The 18,792-nt window shown below is 41.7% G+C and overlaps 2 protein-coding genes across 5 annotated transcripts in view; both read right to left on the reverse strand.

Moving 5' to 3' along the window:
• Positions 1-18,792, reverse strand: part of nin (ninein (GSK3B interacting protein)) — a 27,095-nt gene continuing 8,303 nt past the window's right edge. Inside the window, exons 5-29 of one of the 4 annotated variants that reach the window (XM_030082132.1) lie at positions 17,334-17,379; positions 17,074-17,249; positions 15,741-15,887; positions 15,463-15,630; positions 15,102-15,238; positions 14,796-14,936; positions 13,726-13,900; positions 13,376-13,486; positions 13,008-13,097; positions 12,655-12,790; positions 12,393-12,514; positions 11,075-12,177; positions 8,339-10,855; positions 7,795-7,893; positions 7,633-7,702; positions 7,351-7,518; positions 7,147-7,263; positions 6,741-6,791; positions 6,296-6,442; positions 6,016-6,195; positions 5,767-5,901; positions 5,547-5,648; positions 5,159-5,251; positions 1,822-1,935; positions 1-1,187 (exon numbers count right to left, since the gene is read on the reverse strand). In XM_030082132.1, coding sequence (XP_029937992.1) covers positions 972-1,187; positions 1,822-1,935; positions 5,159-5,251; positions 5,547-5,648; positions 5,767-5,901; positions 6,016-6,195; positions 6,296-6,442; positions 6,741-6,791; positions 7,147-7,263; positions 7,351-7,518; positions 7,633-7,702; positions 7,795-7,893; positions 8,339-10,855; positions 11,075-12,177; positions 12,393-12,514; positions 12,655-12,790; positions 13,008-13,097; positions 13,376-13,486; positions 13,726-13,900; positions 14,796-14,936; positions 15,102-15,238; positions 15,463-15,630; positions 15,741-15,887; positions 17,074-17,249; positions 17,334-17,379 — 6,561 coding nt within the window. In that variant the 3' untranslated portion in view covers positions 1-971. Of the gene's footprint in view, positions 1,188-1,821; positions 1,939-2,144; positions 3,656-5,158; positions 5,252-5,546; positions 5,649-5,766; positions 5,902-6,015; positions 6,196-6,295; positions 6,443-6,740; positions 6,792-7,146; positions 7,264-7,350; positions 7,519-7,632; positions 7,703-7,794; positions 7,894-8,338; positions 10,856-11,074; positions 12,178-12,392; positions 12,515-12,654; positions 12,791-13,007; positions 13,098-13,375; positions 13,487-13,725; positions 13,901-14,795; positions 14,937-15,101; positions 15,239-15,462; positions 15,631-15,740; positions 15,888-17,073; positions 17,250-17,333; positions 17,380-18,792 lie in introns of those variants that run through there. The other 3 variants (XM_030082131.1, XM_030082134.1, XM_030082133.1) reach the window with 3 other exon arrangements.
• The window catches only part of pygl (phosphorylase, glycogen, liver), a 33,762-nt gene continuing 28,457 nt past the window's right edge, over positions 13,488-18,792 (reverse strand). The window contains exon 22 of the mRNA XM_030044024.1: positions 13,488-13,503. The gene's annotated coding sequence lies outside the window, so the exon portion shown is untranslated. The remainder of the gene's footprint in view (positions 13,504-18,792) is intronic.

An 18,792-nucleotide genomic window follows, 5' to 3' on the forward strand; every position in this document is an offset into this window, starting at 1 on the left:
AAAGTCTTTTTATTTTTACCTGTAATACAAATGCTACCCTGTATTCAGTTTTAGTGCTTTTCTTTGCAACAATTATTAATGGGAGGTCCTTCATTTGAACTTTGGGACATATAATGGCACATGAAATCTGCAGAATACAGTTTTTTAAAACTTAAATTGCAACAGATCAGAATTTCACTTAAATCGAAATACTGTACATTCACATAACTAAGGCTGTCACTTGACAGACATTTAAAGTGAATGTCACTTTAGGTAGTGTTTACATGATAGTAAGTACCCTGAAAAGGTCGCAGGATTATTTGACTTCCACAATGTTCATATGATTACACTCTTGACAAAAAGGTTTATGTATCTTCTCTCATTGCATATGGGTTAGACAAGAGAGGGATTAAACTGACTAATCTCTTCAAACAGAAAAAAGAACACTTACATAGAAAGTGCACTTCAGTATGAGTCCATGACAAGAGAAAACTAGTGTCATGACAAAATATTTACTCAGTAACAGCCTCAGCTTTTAAAATAATAGTAAAAATTTATAATAACTTATAGCAGTAGGTGTTTTCTCAGCAATATAGCGTCACATTCAGGTCTTCAGGTCCATTGCAACAGAAAGTAATTATTGCTTAGAAAAGTGAACAAATACAAAAATACTGCAGACTTTGATACTAAAATTTAGACTTAAACATCTTACAGTACAACACAAGACATTCTAAAAAGTCTCCAAAGAGAGTACATGACTGTGGAAATACAACTAAAAAGACAAAAAACAGACCTACAACATAATCTAGGCTAATGTTCTCCTTTGTGTTTATCTTCTATAATGTGCATTTGGTGGATAATGTGCATCTGCTACAGGTTCAGTCAAAGAATAAAATTATAAGCTCTTTTGAAAGATAAACAGTGTCAGTATTTTTGAATAAATAAAGTTGTTGCAGGCAGGGGGTTCACGCTGTGTACCACTGGGCTCTGGGTTATGAGCACTGGAAGTGGTACGGCACCGGGGGGAGGGCTGAGGGGTTTAAGTCACGCACGATCTTGTTGAGGCTGGAGATCTTCTCTTCCAGGAGATAGTTCTTCTTCTCTGCGATTTTCTGCCGCTGCTCTGTTATCTCCAGCGCCTTCAGCAGCTGCGTGTTCTCCACGTACAGATCTTTGATCAGCACGTCTGCTTTGTCGTTCTTGTGCAGCTACAGAGGGCAAAGCCAAGCAGTGAAAAGGTCTTGGTCATTCCATTCAACCATACCAGGACAGTGCACAGTGTCTAGTCATCACATTTCATACAGGATTAAGGTGTGACAAATAAAATACATTTTGCATATAAACTTTATTTCAGCTTGGGAGTGAGTGTTTTCATTTTTATTAAGAAAGTTGGGCATGTGGCCATTTATGCAAGATATTTATAGATCCATGACATGTATCAGCTGATATTGGCATTAAAAGCAATATTGATATCAGTCCACAATGTATTTTTACGAACGATATTTGGCTGACTGTGAAATTTGCCATGTCTATGTTTATGTGTATTTATTTAATTTTTTTAGGAGTGTTTCTTTAATACGGCTGTAAAATTAGCATCAGAACAAAAGTAACGTGGTCTTTGGCCTTGCATTAAGACAGGCCCACTAGCGTTTGTACTATGATAATTGGAAAAAAAAAAAAAAAAAAAAAGATTTCTGTATTGGTATTGGCTGTTATGGACACGGCCTCAAAAACCAGTGTCATTCCATCCCTATCAAAAATCATTTCATAATTTCAAAAATGCCTGGGCATCTGACAAAATGAAAATATATATGTGAGATCGATATGAATTTAGTAACTGACCTGGTCTCTCAGCTGTGAAACCTTCTCTTTGAGCAGCAGCTTCACGTTATGCAGCGACAGTTCAATTTCCTTCAAACGCTCCTCCATACTCCTCATCTTCCTCTCTCTTTCATCCTGCTGAAAAGAAGGAGGATACCATCAAACTGAATTCCACTGCCGCTCGTGCAATAAAATATGGTTAGGTTACAGATTAATTCACAAACCTTAAAGAAAGTGCAATTTCTAGCCTTCACATTGAAATGATTAGTCGTCTTTGAATGTGACTTGAAAATACCGAGAATGAATAAATAATAATAATACTAAAAAAAACACAGACCAGATTGTTGTGAACTAGATTCTTTATTTGACCTTGATTCAAGCATAAGATGCTTTCTGGTACATTTCTGAAGCAAGGACACTGTACTAAAAAAAATAAAATAAATTAATTAATAAAAAATAAATATGTATAAAATAGTGCTATGTGATTCAGATACCGCTACAAAAAATCTTAATGGATAAATAAAATCAAATTGATAAATAAATTAAATAACATGAGTCTATTAAAATAAATAACAGAAAAAACATAACCAAATACAACAAACTAATTTAACACATAGTGCAAAAAAATAAAATAAAACCCCTAAGTGGCTCAAACACTAAAACACAGAAAATGGTAAGACACTGACACACTAGTGGAAACAAACACTGATTTGATCTTTAACATGCCACATGGATCAGAAATTCTCTAATAAATATAACAAACACTAAATGTTAAGTGGTCTAAAAGTGTGTTTGACCAAACCCTGCTCATTGAGAAAAAAAGAAAAAAGAAAAAAAAGAAACTTGACAACATGTGATTCACTTTGGTAGTGCAACAGCAACACAAATAACAGCAAAACACACTCCCAGAACATAACCTACAAAACTTTTCTCTGATGGGCTTGAGATTTTAAAACTGGTGTCAAATTCAGTGTAATCAAATGGAAACCTGGTCAAAAAAAAGAAAAAAAAAAGAAAAAGGGGGAGATCATTTAACACTGTCTAATTATTCCCTTCTTTAACAAACCAGCACTTCCACAACCATTTTCTGGGTAACATCATTGGATTTGGCGATTGTTAGAAAAGGCTCAGAAGGCTATCAGGCACTGACCTCACCCCAACTCAACGCCTCTCCATCATCATAAGGCAAACTGTCAATAGATTTAGCCTCTGAGGACATATATACCCTGTTCTCACACATCTGATAATTGGTACAAGTGCACAACAGATCATTGCCAGACACACACTCTGATAAAAACCATTCCCTGTAATAACCAAGAGACATATTTAAACTACAAAACGCTTTCAGTGCACGGAGCACAAGAGAGCTGGATTATTTCTGGGAGAAAAAAAAAAAAAAAAAATCACAGTACCGTCAGTGTATGTGGATGTTTAAGTTTGAAACATGGTTATCTCTGAGAAACTTTGATTTTCTGATGATAAGGAAAATGTTACCTCTTTATTAAAAATCCCATTGGGAAAGCAACAACAACAGTCGACTTCTCTGTGTTTTCCTGCCACCTAGCAGAAGTGAGACACAACTACACGTCCATGCCTTTTGAAACAGGCGAGACTTAATGATCTCGGTCGCATCTGACCACGGTCACAATCTCCTATGAGGATGCAAGAAAGGGTGCCGTATACAGCGTTTTTGCACCCAGTGTTCAAGAATAAGAAGGGCAGGGCAGAGCTGCAGGGGAGCAGCCTCGAGGGAAAAGGGGTTAAAGTGAAGAGCAGGGGGAGGATGTTCGTGTTACAGCCCGCCGATCCGCCGGCAGCTGTCTGCGTGAGCCGTCCGCTGCTCCGGCATCGCCCCCTGGAGAGAAAAGGCAGGTACACTTCACCAAGGCTCTTCCCTCTCCTCTAATTGACAAAACCTACACAGGCCTGTTCAGCTACCAGGCCTTCACATAGACATTTAGGGCCTTTACAAAATGTACATGGACATTTGGAGATGTAGAGGTAAAGGTGGGAAGGTGGGTAAACTCGCCTTATAACCATCAATATCCACAAAAGAAACTCAATAATTTGCATCCTCTTTTCATAAAATCTACTGTGACAAGTTCTGTTATATAGATTTATATCAGCAAGGAAGGTCTGCAAATTGAGTTTAGGTGAGTTTACCCTCCTTCCACTACATCCACACTGAGCTGGTGGTGACTACTGGATACGCTGGAGGTGAAAACAGCAGATCAGCTGATATTAGCATTACTAATAAAATGCACAAGTGTGGGATGATACCAGCTACAGCAAATGGAAGACAGCCTACTGCTCTCTAGTGGGAAAAGGAGGTTTCTGCCACATGACTGTGCAGAAGGTGACAAATGGAAAACATTGACCAAGACCACACCCAGGAGGAGATCACGCCACCTCCACCAGTTCCACAGTGACAGTGAAGTCAGCATCACAAGCAAGAGACAACAGGAGCAACAGTCTAAATACCAAACCCAGAAAGCAAACAGTCCACAGACACACGACATAAGGAGATGAGGACAGACGGGTGCTGAGATGAATTTGTGACAAAACTCCAAAAACAAGGGCAGGCACAGCAAACCCACTATGTAAACATAATGGTGTAATGGAGAAGCAGTATAAATGAGGTCAGGTGTTTGAGAATGATGCAATTTTTATGCAATTTTAACATATTTGCTGTGGGGTTGGAACTTGTTAGCAAATGCTTTGTTTTTATGTTTTTTGCATATTCGACTTCATTGATTTCACTTCCTGCATTAGTGTGAACATAAGACATAAATAACAAATAAAAAAATAAAAAAGTAAGTATAATACATTTTGCAAAACCGGAATTGAGAAACTCATTTGAAACATTCTCCACACCAAAGTGAGAGTGAAAGACAAACAGTGGGTGTGTTCATCCCAAAGCACTTCCATTGAGATGTAGAGACACATTCTGTCCTTATGGCCATGAATGATTTATGAATTCATAATCATCATGACAACAACAAAAACATCACGTGGTAAAAGAAGATGATCAGAGTGACAGATGGATGGTAGGAGTGAGTGAGGGATGGGTGGAATACTAAATGACCAATGATGTGACGGCACCAAGCACTAAACTACACGTTTGGGTTCGCAGGTGTGAGTTAACTCCAAAGCAGACTTGAGTAAAACAGCCGCTGAAAACACTGAAAAGCCTCGGGAGCTCATAATCTGTTTATCTTACGAGTGATATAAATTCTGCACCCAACCCTTGGGAAGTGCAGGGGCTACAAAACTTCACGCATATTTCAAGTATTTCAAATATTTTCAGCAACGCTTTTGCCCAGGTCTGCTCTCAGGGAAAACTGTGGCTGCACTCTACCTGCATGTTGTCCGGCTCATCGGCACGATGCTGGCCTCGGGGTATTCTGTGCGGTGACGGTGGCAGAAGTCCAACCAGCTGAGCCTGAAATGTCTGGACACAGCGGAAAAAACATGAAGTGAGAAAAGAGGCACATCCAGAAGATAAAGCTGCGTAAGGGATTTTTTTTTTTTTTTTTTTAAATGTTATAATCTAATAAGATATTCTCACTGAGAAGTGCAACTCTGTCCAACAGTGACCTGGCCAAGAGAGTTGGTTTACTGCAAATGCTAAAGTAATAATCCAACAATGTACATAAGCAGAAAAAGGTGAAAATCAATACATTTTGATTGAAAAGGGCTAATAAAGTAAAAGCAGAGAAGTAGTGAAAACTGGTACCAGAATCTACCTCTATGAGCTGTGAAGACAGTCTGGCCAGTTGGGCCTTCAGCGCCTCATTTTCTTGCTTCAGACTCTCCAGCTCAGTGTGTCCTTTTCCGGCCTCACAGTCCTGAAACAAATGCACGAGGCCATGAGAACACACAAGACACCACGTAATCAGCGCATTTGAGGAAAAAAGAAAACACACTCCTGTAAAGGTTATTTGGTTAGATTTACACAGGCCTTACCCTGGTCAGCTCATTTTTTGCCTCTAGCTCCTGTTTCAGAGCGGCATTCTCCTGTTCCAGGGCCTTCACCTGGCAGGATTGACCCTGCTGCTTGTTCTGCTTCTGGGCCAGGATGGTAGCCTCAAGCTGCCGGATCTGCAGACACAAAATAAAAGGTGTAAAATTTAAGGTAAGAAATAGTATATTGGAACACTAATATGAAAACACAATTGCCTTCATGGATGGATTTATCTCTAAGTGTAAATTCACCCTTTCTCTGGAGTACACGAGGTCTCCTTTGGTGTTGTCCACCTCCGTCTGAAGCCTCTCGTTTTCCTGCCTCAGTAGCTGCTGCTCCTGATCCAGCAGCCGAGACATCTCGTCCCTGTACAGCTTCTTGTTCTGGCTCTTTAAACCACCTGAGTGCAAGGCCATCTCCAAAACATGGTTCTGGTAGAAACAAAGTCAGAATAATCAGAAACAGGATAAGCAGAGTCACCTTTATGCCGCGAAGTATGAAGTGTGAAGTTTTCAATCATAAATGGCTTACTTTTTCATTGGAGTTCTGCAGCTGTTTCTGTAGAGACATGACTTCATGTTTGAGGGCATCCCTGTCTTGGTGTGACACACGCAGGTCTGACTTGAGGCGAGCACTCTGAAGGTTGACAGCCTGAAGAGTTTCATCCACTGCCTTGACCTAGAGAGGGAAAAAGACGAATTTAGTCTGTTATTGCTCACTGGGTTCAATTTGTATTGGTGCATGCTAAATAATGCATGCATTTACACAGCATGGTACTGTGTCCACTGATTGCAATTTCTCATATAGTTATTCCAATGGCAGATGTGGCCAGATCTTGCACAAGTTTCATTTTGTTTTAATCCCTAACCCCCAAGAAACCTTTTGTCTTTTTAACAGGATATTTTATCATTTGACCTGCCTGGTTAAATAAAAAAGTACAATGAGAGGGACTCAGTGGGATGCAATAAAATCTTACCCTCTCCTGAGCTTTGGTGAGCTGAGTCTCCATTGTGTCCACCATGACCACCTGAGGACAAAAACAAGACACAGGCTGTATGGACACAGTCTTTAAAAATACCTCCACTACTGGCAGTAGATCACAGTGAACAAAATATTAGGACCACCTTAATACTGAGTTGCACCTCCTTTTGCACAACCAACAACAGAATCATGTAATGGCTTTAAGAAGCTTCTTTAGCCGTTCTCATGACTGTGTCCCACTCCAGTTTTGTGCTTGTTCATGACTGAAGTGTATTGAGAAGGTGTAATCAATAACAGATTGCTTTCACCTTGATTCACGTCGTTTCATGGATAGAGTAAGTGGTCCTAATACTTAATACTGTACTCACTGTAGCACTGATCCATTGGGGTCTGATGCTCACCTTCTCTCTGAGGTCAGAGAGCTGCTGTGCCAGCTGGGCATTTCTCTCCTCCAGCTGTGCAGTGCCCTCCAGAGCTTTGGTCAACTCTGCCTCCATGGCAGAAACACAAGCTGCCATCTAACACAAAACAACAGCTATTAACTACACACCAGCACCACCACAACACCAACACCATCACCAGGCTCTGATAAAGCATTTTCTTACCTGGGTTCTTTCTTCGGCAGACATCGTCTCCGTCCTCTCATTCTCCTTTGTCAGTGTGACCAGCTGTTGGCTTAGCTCCTGCACATCGGCAGCATTCTGGGCCTGTTTCTCCATCAGCAGCCCGTTTTCATCCTCCAGTTGCTGGCTCCGCAAATGCAGCTCTGAAATCTACACCGGAGACACAATAATCTCTTGAGTTTTCTAAATTAAGGAGAACATAAAAGAGCAAAGAGCAAATGATTTCTGTAAGAGTTCTTTTCTGATTTATCACGATGGATTTACCTGTTCCTTGAAATTCTCTGCCATCTTTTGAGCTGTGATCTTCTCTTTGCTTAAGTGCTCCAACTTTTGTCTAAAATTACATGAAAATGAAAAGGAAATGTCAATTTACATGGCAAAAAAACAGATGAAAATATCTTGCAATCTGAATGTATTGCTTCATACAGCAAATCTTCATGGGCCTGCTCTAAGTCCTCTTCCTTCAAGGCAGCAATCTTATTCCTGAGGATGACATTTTCTTCAGCAAGACGACTGGCCTCTAACCTATAGGTAGAGAAAAAACATTTTAATAAAAAAGCCAGTCAAAAATAGTTTTCTGCATACTATTTTAAAACCACAACACTCACAATTCCATTCCTTAAATTAGAAGCTGAAATTCGATGTTTTATAATACATTCAAGGATAAAAATGACGGACTCCACAAACAAGCTACATCCAATATCATATTAAATTAGCCATGTTTTTTTTTGCTTTACAAGGGTGATCTACGGGGATCGAAGCAGCTCAGCCACAAAAACATACAGCATCTGTTGCGTCACACAAAGGTTTCAGGGCTGAGGTACCTAATCACAGGTAGGACAACAGCACTACGTTGATGTTGGGACCAGGAGGAAGAGTGATACTGATAAAAAGCACAACACCAGGGATAGGAAAACTGTGCCACTGCAGACAAGGAGGGATGGGATCCTAGTTTTCCTCCTACGTTTACCTATGGATCTGCATCCTTTCGGTTAATGTCAGGGATTTGTCTTGCAGGTCTGTGATGGCTCTGCGAAGTTTCATGTTCTGCCTTTCGAAGTCCACGCAGCACTCCTCCAGGTCAGTCACTGCCTGAATCTTAGCCTCTAGCTGGCTGTTCAGATGTTGAAAAGTGTCCTCAGTCGGGGTCTCGAAGGACGACCGAGCGTCTGCGTTCATGGACAACAGAATCTCATCCTGCCCCTCCAGTTCACTGACCAACTCGGACAGCTTGGCGTTCTCCATTCGCATCCTGGCGATCTCATCTACTAGTGTAATCTGTTCATGCTGGAAATCGTGGACAATGTGCATCCTGTTTTCAAGGTCCCAAACTCTCTTTACAAGTTCACAATTTTGGTCCTTCAGCTTGGTGTTTTCACTCATACAATCGTCATATCTAATCTGAAGATCAGTCATTTTTAGGGTCTTCATCTCCAGGTCTTTGGCGTGCTCCATAAAAAATAGCATTTTGACTTTGAGGTTATAGTTTTCTTCTAATATCTGGTGGCCCAGTTCTATCTTTTCACTTTTGTGAGCCAAAAGATTCTCTAGTGTGTCTGTCTTCTGCTTTAGGAGAGAAATTTTCTCATGTAAAAGAATGTTTTCCTCTGTGGCATTCTTATACTTGGCATGGAGTTGGAGAGAGCAGTCTAGGTCCTCACAATCGCTAATTTGAGGTTTCAGAGAATCAGGGGCAAAGTGTTCACAGTCTGGAGAGACTAGCTCAACTTCCAGTCCATGACTGTGAGAGACTTTTGATAAACAATTACCATCAGCATCCTCTAGGTTCAGTTCATCAGGGTCACCTGTCGCCTCCAGGGCCGAGGCATCAACCGCAATCTCATGACACCGCTCCTCTTCATGGGAAGGGCTTTCATGTTCCAAAGCTAGGACATCTTGAGGTTTTGTGTCCTCTTCACATGACTCAAGACTTACATTATTCTCACAGTACTCTGCATCTTCACCAGCATCCTCATATGATGAGACAGCCTTATTACCTTGACACTGCCTCTCTGGGGGAAAATCATCCATTTTGTTCTCAACATGCTTATCATCTGCAGCATCACCACACTGATCCTCGTCTGGAACAGGAAATTCGGCGCCCTGGGCATTAGTGAATATCAATTCAGGAAGACAAGGACCTTCCTCATTTGAAAATGTGCCATTATTCTTTGCCATCTGATCTTCTGCTGCAGTTTCATCATCTTGTTTTTGGCTCTCAGTGGCATCATTCTCCACCGCTGGCATGTTTTCATCATCATTCACAGCAGGGTCTTCATTATCATGCTCTACATCGACACAATCTGTGTTTTTAGGCCATTCCTCTCCTGAATCAGGGCTCTCGCTAATTCTCTCTACATCATCATCTTGTTCCACTGGGGATGTTGATGCTTCAACAGGGACACTGACGTTAGGTGATAAACAAACCGTTTCCTGGTTGGAGGATTTGGAGTCAATGTTATCAGGACAGATTTCACACCAATTAGCCTCCACCTCCATGAACTGCTCCAAATGAACGACAGATTCAGCATCCATGTTGTAGTTGTCTTGAATAGCTATTGCCTCATCATCAACAAGCATCATCTCAGCTGTATTGGCAGAGGCTAAGACTTGACTGAGGTTCCTCTCTAGCTCCTTAACTCTGACACAAAGCAGGTCTCTCTCTGCCTTAAGCTCTACTTTCTCATTCTCTTGTGACTCGAAGCAAGAGACATTATCCTTTAACTTTTGCTCGAGAGTTTCTATATTTTCTTGTAGCTCTTGCTTCTCGAGCTCAAAATCTACTGCTGCCTGTTTGAGAAGCATGTCCAGCTCTTCGATCTTCATCTTTAAATCATCACACTCACTTAACAGTTCAATCCTCTCCTTGATCTGCCTCTCAGACATGACGAGCACCTCTTTGTGATTAGCCTCGATTTCTGACAAGCAACTTTGGAGTTCTTCCCTCTCCTGTTTAAAATCATCCACAGCTTGATTTAGCAGAAGCTCGATCTCGAGAGCTTTCCTCTCAGACTGGGCCAGAAGCTCATCTTTGGTCTGAAGACTGTCCTGCAGCCTGTTGTGGAGATCATTCAGCTGCCTACTCAGCTCTATCTCTTTGGTCTGGGCTAAACTAACAAAGTTGTCTAGCTCCTTTTGCAATTCCTGATTCTTCTTCACCAGTGCTTCCGACTCTTCCTTGTGGCGGCTCTCTAGCTCATCTTGTTTTTTTGCCCAATCCTGACTGAGGCTCTCTCTTTCTTGCTCCATGGCCTCCTGCATCATTCTCCTTTGTTCCTTGGCCTCCTCAACGGCCTCCTTCATCTCTGCCTCCCATTTGAGTTTCTGCTCGGCATGGCTTTCAGACAGAGCTTTCAGCTCACTCTGGTAGTGTTGTTCGAGTTTCAGCACATCGGCGTGAAAATGCTCTGCAACAGATTCTTGATCACCTGAGAAACGATGTTCCACTTCCTTAATTTTCTGGGAGAAGTGGGTCTCAAGTTCCCTCCTGTACATGGTTAATCAATGATGGTTATGGCAAAAGCATTTAACTATTAACAGTGCAACAAATCTTAGCTTTCCAAAAATCAAATTTTCCTGTTTTCAGTTATGAAATGATGCACCTTTTGATACAATCCAAGTTTACCTCTTAAAGATGATACTGTGACTTAAATACAATCAAATTAACAGAAAAAAGTCTTAATTCCATAAATGTCAAGTGTCTCACCTCTCCTGATTGATGTCATCTCGTAATTTGTCCAGCATGGTGCTGAGCGTCTCCCTCTCCTTGCTGTGCTTCGCAGTCAACTCTTGCATGGCCTCTCTATGGTTGTCCTCCAGACGAGCCTTCTCCTCCTTCATTAACCTCTCCAGCCTCTTCTCCACCTCCTCTTTCTCAGCTTCTAACTTCTCCCTCTCTTCATTCAGTCTATCCTGAAGCATCCCTTCATAGTCTTCCTCAAGTTGCAATTTTTCCCTCTCCCACTCCTCCTTCAGCCTCTTCACCCTCAGCTCGTGCTGCTCGTGTAACTGCAACCTTTCCTCAGCTACTCTGGTGAGCAGGGCTTCCTCCTGGCTCTCCTGAAGCTGAGCTCGCTCCGTCTCCCACTCTTCCCTGAGCTTTTTCTCCTTCTCTTCCTGTTCTTTGACCAGACTCAACATCTCTTCCTCCAGCACCAACTGCAGGGACTCATTACTCTGCTCATCAAGCTGAGCCCTCTCTTTCTGCCACTCCTCTGTTAGTCTCTTCACTAGCTCATCACGTTCGTCTTCAAACGTCACACTTGCCTCCTCTAGTCTGGCCCTCAAGTTATCCTCATGGCTTTGCTGCAATTGTTCCCTCTCCCTCCCCCAATCCTCGATCAATTTCTTCTCTACCTCAGCCCTCTCTTCCTCCAGTTTAATTCTCTCCTCTTCCAGCCTGGCTTGGAGCAGCTCTTTGTGCTTCTCTTCTAGTTTCGTTATCTCCAACGCATGCTCTTTCTTCAGCTCATCTATCTCAGCGTCCAGGTTCACTTCGGACTCAGCCTGCTGAGCTTCAAGGCTCCTCAGCTGATCCTCCAGGTCTGCAGCGTGGGTGTGGGCCTCCAGCAGCTGTTGTCTGAGGGTTCCCACTTCTTCCTCTTGCTGGTTCTCCAGCTCTTCCCTCTCCCCGGCCTGCCTCTGCTCCAGCCTAGCGTGCTCCAGCTTCGCCTGCTCTAGCTGACTCTGGAGCTCCTGTGTTCGGCTCTGAATGCTGGCTATCTCCTCCTGGTATCGAAGGGATAAGGCAGCCTTCTGTTCCTCGTGGGTTGCCCTCTGTGAGTCCACCACCTTATCAAATTCCTTGATCTGCAATGACACGATAGAGATAGGAGCCGATGAAATAAGTAAAAACTTTCTGTTTTATTAGGTGTTAATGAATGGTGGTGTCTGCTGTTGAACGTGAACATCCCTACCTGCACCAAAGTAAATTGGGATGGGTTGGTCCTATGTTTTTATTTTATGAAAAGATCATACGTTAAGACTTCACTGGCAGAGTAACACAATAAACCTGCGAGCCTCACCTTGCTTTCTAGCTGAATTCGTAAATCATCCATTTCCCGAAGGTGCTGATCCTTCAGCTGCTCCAGCATCATCTCTGCTTCTAGACTCATACTGAATGGTTGTACTTCATCTGAGCCTATACCTGTAAAAAACACAAAAAATTAGCTTGTTTTTGTGCAAGATCTTGATATACCACATTATCATAAATGCATAGACTTAGTGGATTGTAATGGGCTCTCTGGTGACTGATTTCTGAATTCCACAAATAATCATCAGGTCTACCTGGGTCGGACTCCATGCCAGGGCTCTTACTCTCCAGCTCCTCAGACAGAGGCTTACTGCAAGGCTGATGAGCTCGACCGAAACTGTGGTATTCCTGCAACTCCGACTGCAGCTCATCAATACGATCTTGCAGTTCCTGCAAAATAAGAATCCTATGAATTGCGTGCATTGTGTATGCATATGAAAAATTTAGTTTCTTCTTTTTCTTCTTCTTCTTCTTATTTTTACACACTATATGTCTACTTTGGAAAAACATTTTGCCTTATTTTACGTGTTCCTGGATACAAGGACATGCAAGTAAAATAAAATAATTCAAAAAGTGCCGTATGCTTTAGTGATTTAATTGCAATTACCCTGCACTGCTCCTCGTAGGTGTTGCGTATCTGTTTTATACGTTCTTCTTGGAGGAAGAAATCTGCACTGCCAGGGTCCAAGTCTCCAAACTGAAGAGAATAAGATCATATAAAATTTAGCTGACTTTTTTTTTATCCAGAGGGACTGACAATGAGAGCAAAGAAAGTGGGAAAAAAAAAAATCAGTACTCATGAAATCCAAATATCCCAGGAAAAATCCCATGTTTGCCCAAAACTTTGATCTTGGGATCAAAGTTATGGGAAAGGACAGCATAATAACAGTGACTTGCTGTGAAAAACGAGAAAAAAAAAAAAAAAAAAAAAAATCTCTTCATGGACAGTTAACAGTTAGTATAATATCTTCTAACCTTTTCTTTCAGAATGTTATCCAAGATCGTCTGGAGTTTGGAGATTTGGCTTTGTGCCTCCATGAATTTCTCGGTGCTGTCCAGCAACTCCATTTCAAGACGTCTGTTTTCCTGAGAAACAAAGAAACTCAGGCTAATGTGCATTTGCTGAATAATTTCTTCTGGCATGTCAATGTAATACAGACTTACATAATGTTTTTTTTTTTTTTTAAATCCCAAATGCTTTGTAGTGTAACAAACAACTTAAATATAGTTAAAAACAAGACAGAACAAACACCACAAAAATCAAGAGGCCAGAGCTTATGTGTGTGTGTGTGTGTGTGTGTGTGTGTGTGTGCTCCTTTTGGTACCTTCACAGAGATGGAGAGGTGATCTCTAAGAAAAGTTTCATCCTCCCTGATCTTCTCGATCTCTGCCTCCAGTTCCTCACGCTGCAGGCCGGCCTGCTGCTGGATCTGGTCCATCTCTTTCATGAGCTCTGACCTCACAGCTGCTACTTTCTCCTTGTGGTCCTGCTCAAGCTTCCTACAGACACACGAGCACAGACAACTGAGGCTGCAAAACCTAGAATATTTCACCATATCATAAAAGACACACTGCTGAGGTTGGAAATTTTGTTTTGAAAGGTAAGCGCACTGAAAGAACATAGCAAATATTAAGGCTTGGTAAGGGTGGGAATCACCAGATATTATCACCAATATTATCATGACACTTAAGTCACAATACAATAGTATTGCGATTTCAACATTTTGCAATATGCTGAGTATTTTAATAACATGTGCAATATGTAACCTTTTTCTCAAATTATGTTCCCAAATAAAAACTTTGCCAACATCTGGTTTATCTAATAAGCAAGTTTTCATTCTGTTCATCTCACTTCAAATCATTTTTATTGCAGCAAAATGGTGTTTTTTCCCCACCCTTAAGGCTTGGGTTCACTTGGTATGCATTTTCAAAGGCTGATATTGATTTTTAAAAATTTTCACCCCAAAAAGTATATAGTAATTTAGTGCACTGTGTCAATTTTGATATATTTTCCCATCTCTGTATTGTATATATATTTATAAAATGCCAACACCAGCCTGATAAACAGTATATCAGTGAACTGAAAAGGCCCATTGGTATAATCCTTATCAGCACCACCACCACATCAATGAAATAGACCAAGTGAATCAATGTGAGAACTATGAGCCCATATTTATTTCACCTTTTACATCCACATTTAACGAGGGATAGAAATAAAGGTAAATGAGGGAGGAGACAGACTGAGACACTGAATATCCAAGAAGGGGTTTACAACTTTAACATTACAAAGATGGTCCAAATATTTTGTCTACTGAAACATGTTGTTCTGATAAAATGTGACTTCTACGGAGCAGAGGGAATAACCGACGCAGAACAAAAGATGAAGAGACATTACCTCAGGTTGAGGTCATTCATGTGCTCGATAGCGGAGTGGTGCTCGTCCACCTCGGTGGCGAGTTGACTCTTCAGCTTCTCTGCTTTTTCCAGGTCAGAGCGGATTTTCTCTTTCTCCCTCAGCTCTCGATCAACACGCTCACTGTGAAGCAAAATTAGATGTAGTTTGTACATATTTAAAACCAAGGGTAAAAAACAAACCCAAGCAACAAATTTATTTATTGGTTTTTATTTTTTAGGGGAGTTCAAACTAATCACTCGATGACTATGAATTCAGTTATTGAGCACCGCTGCATTTCATACTCACAGCAGATATCTGATCTCAGCTTTGAAGCTCGCCAGTGCTGCTTGGTGAATCCCATTCTTGGTAACGAGCAGCTCATTTTCTAGGGCGATGGTGAGCTCACTGAGATTCAGCTTTCCATCTAAGCTGAAATCCAAGGCCTGCGGGAAAAAAAAAAAAAAAAAAAAAAAAAATACCAGTTTGACTTTTCAAGCTTTTATAAGTCTTTACTTTAATCTGACTTGCACAGTGTATGACTTCATCTCTTCTTCCCGTCTTTCATTACCTGTTTTCTGTTATTCCTGCATTTGCAAATTAACTAAACTTAAAGCCTTCAAATGCTATAATAATTAAATGTGAATTTAAAAGGAGTACAGTATGGCACCTGCAGGATTTCAGAGCTGTTCTCAATGCCTTCATCCATCCAGGCATCCAGGATATATTCGACCGGAGTGTAACCCGTCCCATCGTCGAGGGTGGAGAAGAGGCGCAGGCCGATGGTGCTGGTCATGGCAGAGGGCGTGGCTATCCTACGCCCTCCCTCATCAAAGGGCTGTAAGGAGAGGAGAATTAGTGTCTGAACACTGGAGAAACACTGGGGAAATATACCCATACACTTCAGGTATATGGGTTCAGGTTGAGAGTGATAAAGAGCTGACTCACCTGAGTGGAGTGGTGTCTTTTCAGCTGTCTGTAAGGCGTGGAAGCGGAGGGTGTGGGGGGTTTGCTGTGGTTCACAACCCTGGAGAGAAACTCCTGAACGTTCATCCCTCCATCACCACTGAGAATCTGGATCATTTCCCCCTTTACCTGAAAAAGAAATGCACGTGTTAAAAGAGATTTGTTGTTATGCTCAAAGCCTGGAGCACAACAGAAAGACTGTCCTGTTCCCACATTGTGTATTGCTCATCATCTAATTCCATATTTCCTTTAGTTTCTTGCGTGTATTTTGTGTGCACGTGGCCCAGATAAGGATCACACACTACAGGATTCCTGATTTTGGCCGTGTAAACACTTGCATAAACAATAAATAACAATAAGTGTTCACGTGACTTGACAGATGGAGCTGGACATGGAGCAGCAGCTTGCTGTTTTTGTTGCCTGTGAACTTGTTTGTGCAGAAAATAAAAGGAGGACCAGACGGCGAAGAGATTGTCTGCTCAGGACATGTTCATAGTTTCCACTGTTTCCACCTGGTTTCTTCATGAACTCCCATTGGCTGAGGCTCAGAGACTTTCTGCCTGTCTGACTCTTCATCAGGGAGCTTTTATTTTCTAAAGAAGCAACACTTTTGGACAGTTATCAGCAAAGGAAAGTTCCAGTCTTTTATTATGACATGTTAAGAAATAATCCCTTCAGCTAAAGCAAATTATGCGGCGTCCAGCTTCAGACATGCCTGGACGACATCTGGCCCAGATATAATAATAACAACAACATATGTAGCAATAAGATTATGGCATTGATACAATGTTACTACTCTCAGGAGGTGGAATCAGAGAGTTACTGTTACATTATGGTAACATTAATGGACAGTGTTTATTTTTTTAAAAAAAAGGGTAGACAAGGTTTTTATTGCCAGTAAACAAAAATGTTTGAAAGTAGGCCTAATTTAGTTGTTAAGAAAATGCATTTATTTTCTAAGTGAAAGACACAATATTAAAAGAAAGATTTTTTTCTTAATAAAAGGTTCTTTTCTGAAGCTGTTTTCATGTTCTTATCTACTTGATTAACAATGCATTGCATCCACTAACCTCCAGGAAAAGCAAGTTGATTAGTAGCTGTTTGTTGTTGCTCTATCACAATAATTCAACAGAAATCTTAATATTTAAATGCTGAACCTTAAAAAAAAAAAAAAAAAAAAAGGCAGCAGCAGCAAAGTGTGCAGCAAAGTGTGATTTCATGCAGTTTTAAATATTCATGATCAGATGCCACAAACTGCAGTGAACTGAAGTGTATCTGTACGTTCTGGATCTCATTCTCTCCGTCCTCAGCTCACCTCCAGGCCCAGGTGTTCACAGAGCTCCTGCAGCTCACGATGGCCGGCGCATCCGTCCCACGGCATCCCCAGCTCATCACAGGCTTCACGCAGCCGCTCCTCCAGGCGCTCCGACAGAGGAGCGACGGAGCCTCGAGGGGTGCTCGGCTCGTCGGGGTTCCACAGGTGCATCTGGCCTGCAAACGGGGTCAGAGAGTGTGAACCTTTAACAAGCAAACACTTAAGAAATGTTGTGGGAAAAAGCTGCACCTCAGACATACCTTCTGCCTCATACTCCTCCGTGGTGGTTTCGTGGGCATTCCAGCGCTGTGGGGAAAAACACACAGACACACACACACACACACGTTGAATCTGAGATTAACCAACAAAGTCTGCGTCCTCTTTAGCTGGAGCCATAAATGATCATAACATAAAAACTCATCTGTGAGAAAACCAGCCCATTAAAAGCCCGCAGGCAGAGCAACACATGTTTTCATGTGATACTCAGTTGTTCATAAAATCAAACATGTTTTTAAATCGGCCAAGGTTTAGGCAGGGTGCAAGGGGGGGTTGGGATATCTGACAAAAGGCACAAGAGAGCCATTGTGACGGCACGGGCCTCAGGGAGGGTCAGTGGTCAAGACGGGAATAGTGATTATAATAGACAATCAAAATGCGTGACAGACACACACTTTTCTTAATTGTTCCCTTCTCTGATGTGTTATTGGTGCACTCTTGGAACAAATGTGCAATACTGACAAAATAAATTTACACCGTATGAACAAGAAGTGGGATGCTGATGAAAAATAAAACGCCTGCTCAGAAACCGTTCCAAGATAAATAAAAGTGCTTTTTGAATCCATCAGTAAAATGAGCTGCACTGAAAAAATGCCTGTTTGCTTGATTTCCAAGTCTTATTCATGGCTTCTTCATAAATTTCCACAAACATACAAACAAACAAAAATCCTGAAGCACCACAACAATGGTTCCCCGTCTTACTTTTTGTAATTGGTCAGTCAGTCTTTACGAGTTGACGCTCCTTTATTTTTTCTAAACTTTTTGTGATCAAAATTGTATTGATTTTTATACCAAGAGCCAAAATAAATAACACATCAACAAATGCTTGCGTCATATTAGAAGCAATAACAAATGAAGAAAAGAAAGTAAAAAACCCCCCAAAAATACTGCATTTGTCGAAAGCCCGCGTACCCGGTGCCACAGGATCAGTGATACAATTCTGGGGTGCCATGTCTGAAAAAATTAAAGCATTATTGTAGTCGCCTCATGTCGGGAAGGGTGGCCTGGACCCCGGGTGGGCGGTGGGTGGAGGGATGGGCGGGCACCTTTGGGTGGAGGGTGGGTGGGTGTTTTTGTTTTCATTTTTGGTTTACATCATTTTCGAAAACTTTTATAAAATTACAATTTCCCACAACTTTTCCATGGCCTGGAAAAAGTATTTGCACATTTACTTATCTCCATTAAAAATCTTGGAAAACTATCTCCACTCCACTTTTCCGTGTCTCTAAAGTTTTTTGTGGGGGGTGGAGGGGCTTGTCTAGAAACACAAAAGAGAGGAGGGGTTTGGTGGGGTGTGACCCACTGTGATCCAACCCAAACCCAGCGTGGCCATCTATTGTCTGGGAGGCAAACAGTGAGGGAATGAAGAACAGATGGGATTCTGCGAGTGGGTTTTTCGATACAGGGTGTATAGGCATCTAGGAGGGTGGGGGCCGCGGGGGC

Source organism: Myripristis murdjan, chromosome 22 (assembly GCF_902150065.1).
Source record: "Myripristis murdjan chromosome 22, fMyrMur1.1, whole genome shotgun sequence".
NCBI classification, from domain to species: Eukaryota; Metazoa; Chordata; class Actinopteri; order Holocentriformes; family Holocentridae; genus Myripristis; species Myripristis murdjan.